The sequence below is a fragment of the Biomphalaria glabrata genome, chromosome 4 (assembly GCF_947242115.1).
Source record: "Biomphalaria glabrata chromosome 4, xgBioGlab47.1, whole genome shotgun sequence".
Taxonomy (NCBI): domain Eukaryota; kingdom Metazoa; phylum Mollusca; class Gastropoda; family Planorbidae; genus Biomphalaria; species Biomphalaria glabrata.
Window position 1 is genome coordinate 51683952 of NC_074714.1, and position 16386 is coordinate 51700337.

Below are 16386 nucleotides of genomic sequence, written 5' to 3' on the forward strand. Positions count from 1 at the left end.
TACGTAGTGAGTAGTCTTAATTTCTTGTTTGTAAGTCCGTGAGATACAAACGCCTTAAACCTTTTACTAAATTATTGACCTAGTGAATAATCTATGAAATTTAAATATTGACATTCGTCTATGCAACGAATAGAATGGTCTTAATTTCGTGTTTGCAAGCCCGTGAGATACAAACGCCTTCTATTTGTACAGTTCATGGGTTTCAACTGCACAACCCTGTACGGAAAAAGTTTCCACAAAAAAGACGGGCTTTTAACCGAGTTCTACTAGTAAGGAAAGAAGAGTAAGATTTATTTCCTTTCAGAAAAAAAAAAAAAAGGGAGACAATTTTAATGATCTTTTCACACCTTCAATTTTCTTAGTGTATTTGTCTAGAATGAGTTTTGTTACCTCCCATCTTATAATTAATTCAGTATTTGGTCAAACCTTCACTAAACCATTAACCTGATTCTAATTGGAGTTACTAACAGGGGGAGGGGTCAAGGCGGACCACTGGCACATCAAAACCGAGGGCTTCGGGCGTCATCTTTCCTTTAGTTTGTTGAACCGTTGGGGGCACCACACATGAGACTGCGACCGTTGTTCTCCATTCCTCTGTCATTTTAACAGTTTATCATCACAAAGAAGATATAAGACAACGATCACAAAAACAAACAGACACAAAAAACAAAAAGACACAAAAAAACAAATAGACACAAAAACAAATAGACACAAAAAAACAAATAGACACAAAAAATAGACACAAAAAACAAACAGACACAAAAACAAATACACACAAAAACAAATAGACACAAAAAACAAATAGACACAAAAAACAAATAGACACAAAAAACAAATAGACACAAAAAATAGACACAAAAAACAAACAGACACAAAAACAAATAGACACAAAAACAAATAGATACAAAAACAAATAGACACAAAAAATAGACACAAAAAACAAATAGACACATAAACAAATAGATACAAAAACAAATAGACACAAAAAAACAAATAGACACAAAAAACAAATAGACACAAAAACAAATAGACACAAAAAAACAACAAATAGACACAAAAATAAATAGACACAAAAAAACAAACAAATAGACACAATAACAAATAGACTCAAAAAACTTTTTTTGGGGGTTCCAATGTCAATTAAATCGTTGGACAAAATTTAACTGAGAGACAGTTAAATTCTAGCGACATTCTATTTAACTATTTATTTGATTTTATAATGCGTTTTTTGGTCAAGGTTGCTCAGTACTCACTGGTCTCCATGATAATAAAACTTGTAATGTCTAAGCTTTTTAGGCGCCAAGCAAACGCAACCCAGCTGAGGTAAGGATTGGAACTCAAGCCCTCTTGATAGGTTTATGCCATTCAGCCCCACATTGCCCCACAACTCAAATTAAATGGCATTTCTTTTTTTTTTTCCAGGCTGACATCATGTTCTAAATTAAAAGTGTTTAGTAAAAATAAACTTGTATGTATAGACAATGAACATTTTTTTTTAAAGATTTATATTTTTAAAAATTACTTGAAAATTTTTAAAGAACCCAATTTAAAAATTCATGGGAGGAACTATAGGGGGCCGCCTCTGAGTTTGCCTGATAACACGAGCTCCTTTTGTAATATTGAGATATACAAAATTTAAACATTTATTAAGAGGCCTAGAGAAATTCTGATAACTACAAACAAAACGTCATCATCATGGTAGAATAAAGATCAAGTATTTCCTATCAGACATCTATCTATCTACAGGGTCAATAATGTGAAGATCTTCCGTTTTTTATGGAGGGTGCCAAGTGACCAACACATTGACCAACACATTGAGGAGCCGCAATGCTTTACCCAATTAATTCCAGCTATCCATTAGAGTTGGGACATCTATCTCTCATATTCACTGGATTCAAACCACGCCCCTTCCCCTAATGGTAGATAGGCCTTACACAATGTCTTCTTTTAGCATTGCACAGTGGAGAAACTTTACATATAAAGTACTAACTATCATCATCAGAATCAGAACACTACTATAAGTAACGCTCCCCTTTTCATACCTGGCCATCTATAGGGTAGATGATGTAAAGATCTTCTGTTTCTGTGGCCCACTGTTAACGAGGGTGTCATGTGGCCAGCACAACGACCAACCGCATTTACTTTCCCCACAGAAAATGAACAGCAAATATATTTATACATATTCTTTTTATTATTTATTCCAATTGAAAACATTAACAATAATAAAAAATAATAAAAATAATAACACTCTGATTGGAGTAAATACGTCAACTTACTACAAATACCAAAGGAAGTTCTCGAGTCAACCTATTATCTACTCTAGATAGACCTATTTTAACTGACAAGAAGGTGGATTTTAATTGACCAGATTTACTCTTTATTACCAAAAAAATAAATAAGTAAAAATCTGCAATGTACATTGCATCACTGTACCATCTCATACTATAAGAAAAACTGAAAATGAAAAAAAAAAAGTGCTAAAAATAGTAACATGTGCCAGGAAGGATAGTAACAATTGACCTCATTAACATATTCGCGGTCTTAAAAATCCCTTAAGAAGATTTTCGTTGCCTGCCAGAGGACAGTACTGCTGCAGACCTGCTACAGCACTAAAAATTCCTAAGTGGACACTGTCGAGGGACTGCAATAAATTTTGTTTCCCTTTAACGAAGCTTGACCCTTGGCCGTGCAAAAAGAATGAAAATTAATTAATTTCTACAATAACAAGAATTACTAAACTGGCTATTCGATCATGATGGCTGAGAATTGTACTTTCAAATAAATTGCATGGAGGCCTACTCTTCAACTCAATTATCACACTCTGTGGCAGAACATGTTTTTAAACATTTCAAGTTGAATGCCAGACATCTTGCACGTGATTACGTTGACATCTGGTGACAAATGATTAGCACTAATTGTTATACTTGTGATTAGCACTAATTGTTATACTTGTGATAAGCAAACTGCACAATTTTTTTTTTTTGCCTTAAGAAGCAAAGTTTAAAAAGTGTCCCTCAGTTTTAGATACACATTTTAAAAAATTTAGTGGCCTACAATGTTTCAAGGGAAATCTAAAAAAAGTGATTCATCGTTTCAAATGAACATTTTATTAAGTGGCCTACAGTTTCAAATGAACATTTTATTAAATGGCCTTCAATTTCAAATGAACATTTTATTAAATGGCCTTCAATTTCAAATGAACATTTTATTAAGTAACCTACAGTTTCAAATGAACATTTTATTAAGTGGCCTTCAGTTTCAAATGAACATTTTATTAAGTGGACTTCAGTTTCAAATGAACATTTTATTAAGTGGACTTCAGTTTCAAATGAACATTTTATTAAGTGGCCTTCAGTTTCAAATGAACATTTTATTAAGCGACCAACAGTTTCAAATGAACATTTATTAAGTGACCAACAGTTTCAAATGAACATTTTATTAACAATAATACCCCCCCACTATTTCTAATGAAAACTTTCAAATGTGGGCTACAGTTTCAGATGGACAGTTCAGAAAGGAGTCACAATCAATTAGATGGACAACGTCAATTAATTGCATAGTATTCCTTAGTCACAGTTAAAATTGTTTTTTTTTATTTTGCAGACCTATTTTAAAAGTTCTTTGAATATATATTCTTCGATTTTCTTTCAATGCAGACCTTATCGTCTTTGATTATACTTTCTTAGATTTCATTTCTAAACTTTTCTCTGATCTTTTTTCTTAATTTTCTAACAGCAGCAAAGGCCGCAATTCTAATTTGTCTGTTCAGTAGTCCGTACACGATAGGGTCCATTGCGGCCGTACTGGTAGCCAGGGCCGAGAAGATGACCAGAAGATCAACTTTCAATTTATCTCTCCAGCCAGAGGTCTCTCTCATATACACCACGAATACAGGCAGGGGCGCCCATAAGCAGACACAGGAGCAAAACAGGAGGCCCACCTTGAGAGCAGCTTTGAGCTCAACGCGGCGACGCCCCTGCTCCTTGTTTTTAGGGTTCATGAGGCACACAGCGCCATCAAACTGACCGGCAGAGGCTTCTGTCTGAACCGTGACATGCACGGTGCCGTCCATCTCTACCACCTCGACCATTTTCCCGTCCTCTATTTTCCCGTTTATTGTTTTCACGTCTGTTGGTGCCCCGGCAGCAGCACTGGCGTTATCACTGGCATGGACTATGCTAATATTTTTCATTGTATTCTTTGTGTCTTTATATAAACTTAGGTCAGTATTAGAGATCAGACCCGATTGGACTAATTCTGCATTGAGGGCATGTTTAGGGGTAATACAACTAGAGCTTTTGAAAGTTTCTTCTTTAGACCCATTCAATGAGATGGCTTTCTTCTCACTAAGGGAGGATAAAGTATCCCGTAGAATAACATTATTTGTGAAGTCTGCAGGCACAACTTTTGTTTCCATGGATACTGTCTTGAAATCTAAGTTATTGTCTACATTTCCCAGAGTCTGAACAGATGAGTTCTTGGTTGTGCCATGCGCAGACTCGGTTTCTGGGAAAAGTTCGTTTACGTTAGTAACGACTTTGTCGTTTCCGGAAGATTCGTTTAAAGTCGATGTTTTACGGTTTGAACTGCTCTCTTTTGATTGGATAACTTCATCTTCCGATGTAGAAGTGTGTTTATGGATGACCTCAGAGCATGTCACGTGACCAAAGACACCTGAAGCGCTCCGGCTGTGAGTATCAGCAGCCGTAAGTGTCGTAGAACGAAAACCGTTTCTTAGATTGGAAGGTGTGACGTGGATCTCATCTAAATGTTTCTGCCTATTGTCAAGGAAAAGTATTTCTCTAGGCGAATCGAACTTTGAATAGTTGATAGAAGGACGCAATAAAATACTAAATTCAGACATGGCTCGACTAAATAAAGTTTTACTGCTTTTGTTTTCATCTTTGAGTTGAGAAAAATTGCTATTGGAATCGTTCCTCGAGGTAATATTGCGAGTTCTACTTGGAAGCTCATTGATGCATTGATTGTTTATGAATCCGTGATAGCTAGCTCGTCTAGATGAAGGCCAGTGTTGGAATGAATGAAGCGGTGGATCTTTGAGGGTATAGGCTGAGAAACGCGAGGAGGAGGATGTGTGATGTATGACGTGTGAGATGAACGGTGAATCAGGTCTGGCTAAACAACTCAAACCTGGCGCTGTTTCATTGAGATAGATTCCAGTCTGGAGATTTTTTGTAGAAACGGATTTACATTCTTCGAAACCTGCATCTCTTTTGATTGTCTTCTCCTTACTAATAGTTTTTTCCAGAGAGTGCTGCACGTCACGATTATCGCTCCTATTTATCTCTACTGCTGACGAATTTTCAGCAATGACTTCAAGTTCCTGCTTGCAGAGTTGATGAATATTCTCTGCATGTGTTTCATAATGTTGTATATTCAAGTTCGTTTTCAAGTCTTCGCATTCTCCAACCAAAATCATACCAGCAGGACAAGTCACTTCGTCGGTTTGGTGTGGGCTATTATGCGAACACGAGCCCCTGCTGTCCGTTGTCTCAGTTTGCCTACTGACCTCATCGTTGGCAGCGTGCTTGCTCTCCTGTGCGAGGAAGTACTTCGCGTTGTCTTTCGTGGTCTTGGAAACGTCCGCCCCACAGCTGGTCACCGGCACGACTTGCGATGGCTTCACCTTGGCCCTCGAGTGATGCCTCATCTTTCTGCTCTGCTGCCTCAGGACCAGCACGATGAGGCTGTAGCTCAGGGCAATGGCGATGACGGAGATGGTGGTCAGTGGAAGCTCCAGGTAGAGTTCCAAGGCTCCCCACTTGGTTGGCACGTCGGTATCTTCATGTAGACAGTGCAAGTACAGAGTACTGTCACACAGATAGCTGGGGGAAGTACACAAAAAAAAAGTACATGAAACCAAAGTGTAGCGACTAATCTTGAACAAATACAAAACGCACAAAAAATGCATACAAATGCAAGTATTAAATACACATATACGCACACATATAGGGTATATAATAATCTATTGATATAGATAGATACATATTTAAGTTATAAAAGTAAAGGTGGGATGCATGGCTGAGAGACCGAAACTACCTGACTACGGCTTGGCCATCTAACAAAGGGGCTCTAGATCGAAACCCGACCCCTGCAGATTTGTGTTTGCTATAGACAGCACAGAAACCTTCTCCCAGATTTCCCCGCCCGGCTCCAAACTGGTCTACAAAAAGAGATTGGACCACTGCGCATGAAGGTTACATTATATAAAAACCATTTAAAAAATAAGTCGATGTACCACTTTCAGACCTTGCGATCTATCAGGGAAGATAATACAAGGCTCATCGTTTGCTTTGTCTAACCACCGTTTACTTCCCTCACCTCGCGTCAGATAGCTGGGTGCACTGGCTCAGATAGCTGGGTGCACCGGCTCAGATAGCTGGGTGCACTGGCTCAGATAGCTGGGTGCACCGGCTCAGATAGCTGGATGCACCGGCTCAGATAGCTGGGTGCACCGGCTCAGATAGCTGGGTGCACTGGCTCAGATAGCTGGGTGCACCGGCGTTCTAAAACAAATCCCGAAGCTCAAAATCCCAGTTTTCACCATTGTTCGAACCCAAAACCTCTCGGTTCCAAAGCCAAGCTTAACCCTTTAACCACCACGCCTCTATACATAATATAGTAATCGAAGTGGAATTGTCCGAGAGGCTCTATTTCTCTTTGTCCGATAGGCTCTGTTCCTCTTTGTCCGATAGGCTCTGTTCCTCTTTGTCTGAGAGGCTATATTCCTCCTACCACCACATCAACGGATTTCTATACGAACAGGCCTGACATATCCCGAAGCTCAAAATCCCAGTTTTCACCATGGTTCGAACCCAAAACCTCTCGGTTCCAAAGCCAAGCTAAATCCTTTAACCACCACGCCTCTATTGTCCGAGAGGCTCTAATCCTCTTTGTCCGAGAGGCTATATTCCTCTTTGTCCGAGAAGCTCTATCCCTCTTTGTCCGAGAGCTATATTCCTCTTACCACCACATCAACGGATTTCTATAAGAACTGGCCTGACATTAGCGTAATCTTTGATCACGTGATCACACAGTATATAAAGAAAAAAAATTAAACAACCCACAACGTTATTAAATAAAAAACAACAACACTATTTCCCTAGCAGAAATCCTTGTGGCTCATTTTACTTTTCAATTATTTCGTTCGCTCAATCCAACTGACCTACTTTTCTTTCACTCATTCCTCATTAGCCTCCCTTTACGCTTTCTATTTACATAAATTGAACTTTACAAACAAAAAAAAAAAAAAACGTCTTAAAAAGTTGCTGAATAAATGGTAAAAATAAAATAAATAAATGAAAAGCAATAACATTGATATAAGCAAGTAGGCCTATCTATTACAATTATAATGCTTTTTATGCTATTTTATAAGTGAATTTATTAGAGAATTTATCGCAATAACTTTACCATGTTAAACAAGCAAAAAAAAAAAGAAAAAAGAATGCTTTAAAAAAACAACAACAAAGGTTATTTATGGGAAATAACCACACAAGCACTGCCATATATATATAGATATATATCAGTAATGCAAGATTTATCTCCCCATTTTCTTTATAAATCAAAATTAACTTATCACTGCCACACAATCACTGCCATATATATAGATATATATCAGTAATGCAAGATTTATCTCCCCATTTTCTATATAAATCAAAATTAACTTATCGCAATTAATTTATTAAAACTAATTGGTTTTTTTTTTTGATTGATTCATGTCTTGTCTTCGACATTGAATAGTTGCGCAAAGTTCAACCTGAACCCAGAATGGGAAGTGGGGAAAAATAGATATACATTTTTTTTACAATATGTACATTAAAAGTCAATCGATTATCGCTATCTTAACTTATCTTATAAAATACAGCCGATTGCACTTAATGTTTTATATGAGATCATAGGCTCTCAACTGACCTTGACCCTATCAAAGGACATCTTTGACTGACTACTACGCCTCTTGGTCGTCTGTAACGCCTGGCTGGCCATTCTGTTTTTACATAAATCGGTAGACGTAAATGATAGTACTATGCCATAAAATAAGACGATACGACTAGACGATACCACTAAACGATACTGCTTTGTGACAGCTCTAGACGATTCGACTAGGCGATACCACTAAACGATACTGCTTTGTGACAGCACTAGACGATTCGACTAGGCGATACCACTAAACGATACTGCTTTGTGACAGCACTAGACGATACGACTAGACGATGCCAATACCACTTATGGTTGTAAATTCTAAAGCATCGGTACCTTATGTTTTTCTTCTGTGTAAGTTCTGAGTGAACACTTGAATGGCTAGACCAGTGGTTCCCAAACTTGCTTGACTCGAAGACTCCCTGGAAGTCGTAGTAGACCACTGGGGGGTCTATATAAACCACTTTGGGAATCACTTGCCTAGACTTTTGTCGTCCGATTCACGTTAGTCGTATATTCGATTTCTAAAGTATCGCAGTCTATGCACACTTGAATGTCAAGGACTAGTCTGTCGTAACTTTCCCGTCAGTCGTACATTTTAAAGTACGAAACTATATTTCTGTGTTGTTTCTTTTTCCTTTACCAAACTTCCATGCTTGGTGTTTAACACATTGAAATCTAGTTATGGTGGCCAAGAATTGGTTCCTAAATCTATTTCCAATAATTAAGTAACTCAAGCGACGAACGTTGAATGAGTTGGACAGACTCGCCCACTTTCTAATACCCTGCACACATGCCCGACTGCAGCCCGACTGGTGAGGATCCCAGGCCCTTAGGTTTAGCTGCCAATCACATGACAACTAACCCAACTATCATTCACTTCATGTCACGTATTTTGATAATAATAGACAAAACTGATTTCTAAAAATCTTTTATGTGCCACGTGACAAAGCAGAACTGGTTTACCATAGACATGCACAAGAATAGTAAAAAAAAATATGCAAATTTAAACAATCTAAATTTACATCCCACAATGCAATAGAAAAAATAAGTTGAACACATTTAAAATTCGAAATGTGATGCGTCGGAAAATTAAAATCCGAAACGCTCGAAAGAAAAGAAACAATATTTAATTGACGTTCTGTTGATAATAAATGTTTAATGGTTACATTCACGAGTATTCATTAGCAGACCTGCTTTGAGTTTCATTAAGTCTTGTATTGTTGAACTCAGTGTTAGTGCACCTAGAAGAAGAGCCATTAGTTAAGTCAACAAGTGGTCACGATTATGGCCGATTCGGGTCTAGAATGTGCTAGATTTTGCAAATCAAACATGAACATAAAACTATAATGCTATTTAACTTTAGTTGGGCCAATATTAGAATATGCGTCCTCTGTTTTGGTTCCCTCAACTCAAGATAACATAAAGAAACTAGAACAAATACAAAATAGAGATTTATAACAAAGGAATATTCCAGTTTGATTAGAGTAACATGATTAGTAAAATCACTTGCGACACTTCAGGACAGAAGAATAAAAAGCAAAGTAGCTATAGTACATAAAACAATAAAGGACATGTAATGACATGTAATAAACGCCAAATTACGGTCATGCCATGAAGTCTAATTCCCACCAGTGGCGTCACAGGGTGACACCGACCCTAGTGACGCCACTGATTCACACTACGTCACTAATCCAAACTCCGCGAGCTCGTTTGAAGAAAAATATTAGATCTATTATTTGAAAGAATCAGTAGCTTACAATGACTCGCATTGTCCAGAATCAGGGTCCAGTGACCTAATTAAAGATAGCATAACAAACATGAAAGCTTTAAGTTCTTGTTGTTTAAACTAAGTGGAAAAGTCAGTGGCGTAGCGAACATACCTATAGACTTTCTTGCCCCCCCACCACCTTAACGCCACTGGAAAAGTACGGGCACATGTTATATTTTTAGCTGCTCGGTGGCCTGGTGGCCAATAAGTGGCCTTCATGCTAGTGCATCGCAAGATAGACTCGAGAACCAGAGTTTGAGTTCTACTGTTTTACTTCCGAAACTTGGTGCAATAGTTTTCAGAGCCCTATGGCGCAACTAAGCGAGACCAATCGTTACGGCAGGCCTCAAAAACAGACCTATGACATGGCAACCTGTGGTCAGTGGAGGCCAATAGCTCGTTGCCACGTCGCAGGTTTTTGTTTACGCTGACTACAACGATTGGTCTGGAACTAAGCCCCTTGGCAGATCGAGCAAAGTGTGTTTCGCATATGTCATGTGGTATCTCTCGCAAGACGTTGCCTTTTAGCTTCTCATATCACTAAAGAGGCCAATAATGTCAATAGGCTTAATATATCGACTAGTTTGGCAGCATTATGTTTGTTGTCAACTCTGGTAAGCATCTGAAATAGGAGAGCTAGAGTACGTAGACTCTCCTCGTAAAGTACCGTAACATCATTGGTGTCTCTAGTTTGAAGACAGGTGGATTTAGCTTATTTCTTCGCAAGCACCCACTTAAGTTAACATTAACGAATGCTTGACAAGTATCATTTTGTGTAAAAAGAATCCCTTTGTAAAATAATAACTAGATATTTTTTAAAATCATTTTCAGTGCCATGATTCCGATTAAATCGCAATGTTTAAATATGACTTTATATCTGGGAACACAAGAGTTAAAATGTCATAAGAGCACAAGAGGTAAACGTAGTCCAAAACGCAATGAACATTTAAAACAGCGCCCACAGCAACAACAGCAAGTTTATCTTCTGAATTAAAGAGTTACAAACATGAAGAAAGAAAACAAATGAGAATTTGATTCATAAAACTTTCAGTTCAATAAAACATTGATGGAGTTGTCTTTTTTAAAAAAGAATGACAGACAATACCGGCAATTATGACAAAGTTAAAAAAAAAAAAAGAATATAATTTGGCATGAAAATGGAAGACTGATCGAATTAGAATCTAAGTTAGTAGGTTTTAGGGTCGTGTTGTATGTAGGTCGTGTTGTATGTAGGTCGTGTGGTATGCAGGTCGTGTGGTATGTAGGTCGTGTGGTATGCAGGTCGTGTGGTATGTACGTCGTGTGGTATGCAGGTCGTGTGGTATGTAGGTCGTGTGGTATGTAGGTCGTGTGGTATGTATTATTTGTATTGCACCTAAAAGTGTGGAATAAAAACTGTATAGACTATAGGTCTAGAAAAATTTACATTTTGTAGGTTTTCAAATCGTGCGGGATAAATGTTTTACAGGTCTTAGGTATTATAAGATACAGGTTGTGTGTTATTTCAAACCCGTACAAAGTAGGCTGTGCAGTTTTTAGGATGCATTAAATTCGAGTCGTTTCTTTTTGGCTCCGATTTGTTTTTTTTTAGGTGGTGTATACTGTAAACCAGTACTTTGAACGCCTCAAATTATGTGATGATAAAGTTTAAAGTAAGGCCTTACCGAAAACATTCCAGAAAACACGAATCTACCATTGTAGTCCTTCTTTGTGTAAATCTACTATTGTAGTCTTTCTTTATGTAAATCCATCATTGAAGACTTTCTTTGCGTAAATCTACAATTGAAGACTTTCTTTGCGTAAATCTACCATTGTAGTCCTTCTTTGTGTAAATCTACTATTGTAGTCTTTCTTTACGTAAATCTATCATTGAAGACTTTCTTTACGTAAATCTACCATTGAAGACTTTCTTTGCGTAAATCTACCATTGTAGTCCTTCTTTGTGTAAATCTACCATTGCAGTCCTTCTTTGCTTAAATCTACCATTGTAGTCTTTTTTTACGTAAATCTACCATTGTGGTCCTTCTTTATGTAAATCTATATACCATTGTAGTCCTTCTTTATGTAACTCTACCATTGTAGTCTTTCTTTACGTTAACCTACCATTGTAGTTTTTCTTTACGTAAATCTACTATTGTAGTCCTTTTTTACGTAAATCTACCATTGTAGTCTTTATGTAAATCTGCCATGGTAGGCCTAGTGCTTTTTTTATGTAATTCGACTATTGTAGTCTTTCTTTGTGTATATCTACCATTGTACTGTTTCTTGTTTAAATTTAAATTGACAAAACTTTAATTCTTAATTTACTTCTACAGTATACACATTTTATGTGCGCACTATAAACTTTCAAAATGGTTGATCCATACACTAAAACAGAACCATACACCGGGGGGGGGGGATACAATACGACAGGGCGATACAGTTCCAGATAATGTGCAATGAAAGCGACTCACACATATTAAACTATTGATGTGATTGTCCTCCCTGGCACGAGTACACTTTTTCTGCAGTTTAATATCTCAAGTCACCCAAGTACGTCACGTAGACCTTTCCACTACCAGAACATGCTCCAATCTTATCATCAATATTTCCCAAGCTCTCACAATAACAAGCTTGATTGCACAAATATGGGAATCATTTGAGGGTCTCGCCGTTCTTTACACGAATGCACACGTTTTCGAAAAGTGCTTACTGGAAAGTGCATGGTAATGAAAGTCATAGGCGGAACAAAAGATGGGCAACATTGAGAAACACATAACAGCAACGGAATAAACGTGCTCAGAATCCGAAGATACTAATAGAAATAAATAAAAAAACAAAAACAAAAAACGCAAAACTATCTATTTCTATTTAAGAACTTATATTGTTCCATTGCTAAATCACCGCCAAATGTAACTGACCAATTTTTGGTTTATTTTTAGCGATTTCTTTTTGTCGTAGCTTCATTACTGACCAGGGCGAACAACTCTTTCAAAATGGACAATCAGATGACATGAAAACATGCGTAGTTTCTTCCCTTTATTCACGGCTAATAATAGACGGCAAATTACGGTCATGCCATGAAGTCCGATTCCCTCTACGTCACTAATCCAAACTCCCCGACCTCGTTTGAAGAAAAATATTAGATCTAGAGTGAAGGGGGACAAATGTGTTGAATAGAAGTGAGCTGGCATGAAGCTTCAAGTTTGTCTGTCTGATGTCTATCTATCTATCTATCTATCTATCTATCTATCTATCTATCTATCTATCTATCTATCTATCTATCTATTTATCTGTCTGTCTGTCTGTCTGACTGTCTGTCGGTCTGTCTGTCTGTCCGTCCGTCCGCCCGTCCATCCATCCGTCTGTATGTCTGTCTGTCTGTCCGTCCGCCCGTCCGTCCACCCATCTATCTATCTATCTATCTATCTATCTATCTATCTATCTATCTATCTATCTATCTATCTATCTATCTATCTATCTATCTATCTATCTATCTATCTATCTATCTATCTATCTGTCTGTCTGTCTGTCTGTCTAATTGTCTGTCTGTCTAATCTATCTATCTATCTATCTATCTATCTATCTATCTATCTATCTATCTATCTATCTATCTATCTATCTATCTATCTATCTATCTATCTACAAATGTAAAAATATGCAAATTGCGAGACTTCACATTACCTCGAGGGTTACTAGCTCATGTATAGTTCAATGCAGTCCAGTAGGGCGCCTTTATCCCGATTGTCCGTTTGAAAGGATTTTATCCAACGGCCAGGCGTGGACAGGGAGCTCTTCAACCCATGTCCTGTTGGAAAGTTCCGCAAAGTCAGTGACTATAAATGGGTTTGGTCGTGTCATAAGCGTGGCGCGCCGCGCTCCGGATCCGACTTCTCGCTACAAGCGGCCAAGGGCAGCGCTAACCACGGGGAGTTTCTTCCTATTCCTATACTGTAATTGCAACAATAACCGTGAAGAACCGCAAATCCAGATGCCAAGTACTATGAAGGTCCCCTTTGTAAAACATGACGGCCATTTTTTGCAGGGACTCTGTTCCATTCTCATCACGAGTGAGATAAAAAAAAAAACTCGTCAAAGGTAACCACACGGCGGCTCGGTTCAGGAGGCCTGATTCATAAGTCCTGCTTTAGGAGGCCTGGTTCAGGAGGCCTGGTTCAAAAGGCCTGGTTCGTTACCCGTAGTTTCACTACTAGACGTGTCCCAAGAGTCGCACGATGAAGCTACGGGAATCCCCCAAACAGATGTATACAGAAAGAACGATAACTGATTCATCACATTTGCCCGAAGTTCCAATTGTATTGACTAGCACCATAGACAATGAAGAAATTAAACAAGCAACTGGAGTACTTGCAGATAGTAAAATGGCATTTGAAAGTATACAAAGCCAGTTCAATTTGGTTATTCGACCTATCTGCTAATCGGACATGCTGCTTTTTTGACCAATTCTTTACCCAAACAAATCCTATTATCTGGATGCGATAGATTTGGTCCCAATAAAAGACTGTTCCGATAAACCGAATATCATTGTAGATATCTCGAATTAGGTTTAGTGTGTCTTTGTACTTTTAATAACCATCATTAATTAAATTATCTTTCAAACCATGCTCTATAGGGCAGATTTAGCCAACACAACGACCAACCGCCTTTACTTTTCCTCCAACTAATCAGGGGCGGACTGGCTATTTGGGCATTTGGGCTAATGCCCGGTGGACCGGTACTCAAATGGGACTAAAGGGCCTCATGAATGCAACTACGGCACGCATTAAATTGTTAAAGGTTTAATAATATTATCATATATAAGGGACTATATGGGCCTCATGTTAAAAACATCTTTTACAGACTACAGTATAAATAATACTAATTTAATCTAACACATTTTCAAAGATAATGTAATAGCCCACATCCGTTGACAGTGCTATTAGTTGGCTTCATCTTTTTAGGGCCTACAAACATAGCGATTAAAAAGCAACTTAAGGCCAATATATTTCTTATAGAGATATAGAGAATGCATACAGTTATCGTTACATTATAAAAAAATAACATAATGATTTTGAGAACAGATAGGCCTATAATTGGAGGCCCATCATATGATATACAATTTATGGGCTGTACTGTACAGAAATGCCTGGGCCTATTTTGACATCCAGTACGCACCTGCAACTAATGTCAGGTACCCATTAGAGCTGGGTGTACTCAGAGGCTCTCAAAGATTCCAAATTAAAAATCCCAGTCTTCACCAGGATTCGATTTTATTTTATTTGAAGTTTAATGATGGAAGCATTGTCTTATAAAAAACATATATTTTAAAAATGTTTTTTCTAGTTATATTTTGTTTTCACGCTCCAGTTTTTGTTTTCTACGAGACGTGATCGCTTTAGATGTTATGAAGAAAAAATTAACCATCTCTTACTTGATGGATATAGCGCTCAGCAAGATGACAACTCCGCAGGTGACACCGCAAAAAATCATCGCTCTCCAGCTGGCCTGAACTTTGGACACGGAGAATGGCTTGGCGATGGCCTGGTATCGCTCCACACTCAAACCCAACATAAGCAGAAGTCGTGCCGCCTCTGTTGAGGTCCTGACAAACAGCTCCACGTTGTGGAAATAATGGGGGATAACTGAGGAAAAACAGAGATTCGACACACCATTGCGCTGTTGGTAACACAATATTATAGGGTTTGTAAAAATACTTGTAATTTATGGATTGGTCTCCGGCATAGTGCGAAAGGCAGGCATTCTAATTAATGCCTAGTCATTCTATAGAATATATTTTAAAATTTGCAAATCTATCGAGCTAATAAGCGAATAAACTAATTAAATTCGATAATTAAGATAGAGAAATTAGGAACAAGCAAATATATCTGAATAGCTGATAGGAGAAAACTCCAGTACTAGAAACTCGTATGCCTCGACTGAACGGGTAAACCCGTTTTCATAAACTTTTATTTTCTTGGCTAAAAAAAATGGGAAGGAACATGTTTGACAAATATCGAAATTAATCCAGTAGATCAGTGTCAGATTTGTAATACCCAGAGAATGCTGACCATGTCTTTCAAAACTGTTCTCTTTATCATGAGGACCGAACAAAACACTGGCCCCAAAACACACCAATAGAAAGAAAACTGTATGGAGAGCTCCCTGATTTGGAAACCACAGCGCAGTTCATCTCATACATTTATCTAGTCATCTGAACGCTCCAACAGTTCATCTCATACATTGGTCTAGTCATCTGAACGCTCCAACAGTTCATCTCATATATTGGTCTAGTCATCTGAACGCTCCAACAGTTCATCTCATATATTGATCTAGTCATCTGAACGCTCCAACAGTTCATCTCATACATTGGTCTAGTCATCTGAACCATCCAACAGTTCATCTCATACATTGGTCTAGTCATCTGAACGCTCCAACAGTTCATCTCATAAATTGGTCTAGTCATCTGAACGCTCCAATAGTTCATCTCATACATTGGTCTAGTCATTTGAATGCTCCAACATAATAATGAGAACGAGGAAGAGGGAGAAGTGATACCCACACTAAGGCCCGCAGACCGAGGTTCATATCACATCATATCATACATATAATGTACTCGCCATCAAGTTAACAAATAACGATTAGAGATGAAATGACATGAACATTCTCAATACAAATGATCAAATCATCTTGTCATAGTG

At 37.9% G+C, this 16386-nt stretch overlaps 1 protein-coding gene across 1 annotated transcript in view; it reads right to left on the minus strand.

Annotated features, from left to right (window-relative positions):
• Positions 1–3196: 3196 nt before the first annotated feature.
• The window catches only part of LOC106063317 (uncharacterized), a 56674-nt gene continuing 43484 nt past the window's right edge, over positions 3197–16386 (minus strand). Inside the window, exons 4-5 of the mRNA XM_056027612.1 lie at positions 15120–15330; positions 3197–5846 (exon numbers count right to left, since the gene is read on the minus strand). Coding sequence (XP_055883587.1) covers positions 3683–5846; positions 15120–15330 — 2375 coding nt within the window. The 3' untranslated portion in view covers positions 3197–3682. The remainder of the gene's footprint in view (positions 5847–15119; positions 15331–16386) is intronic.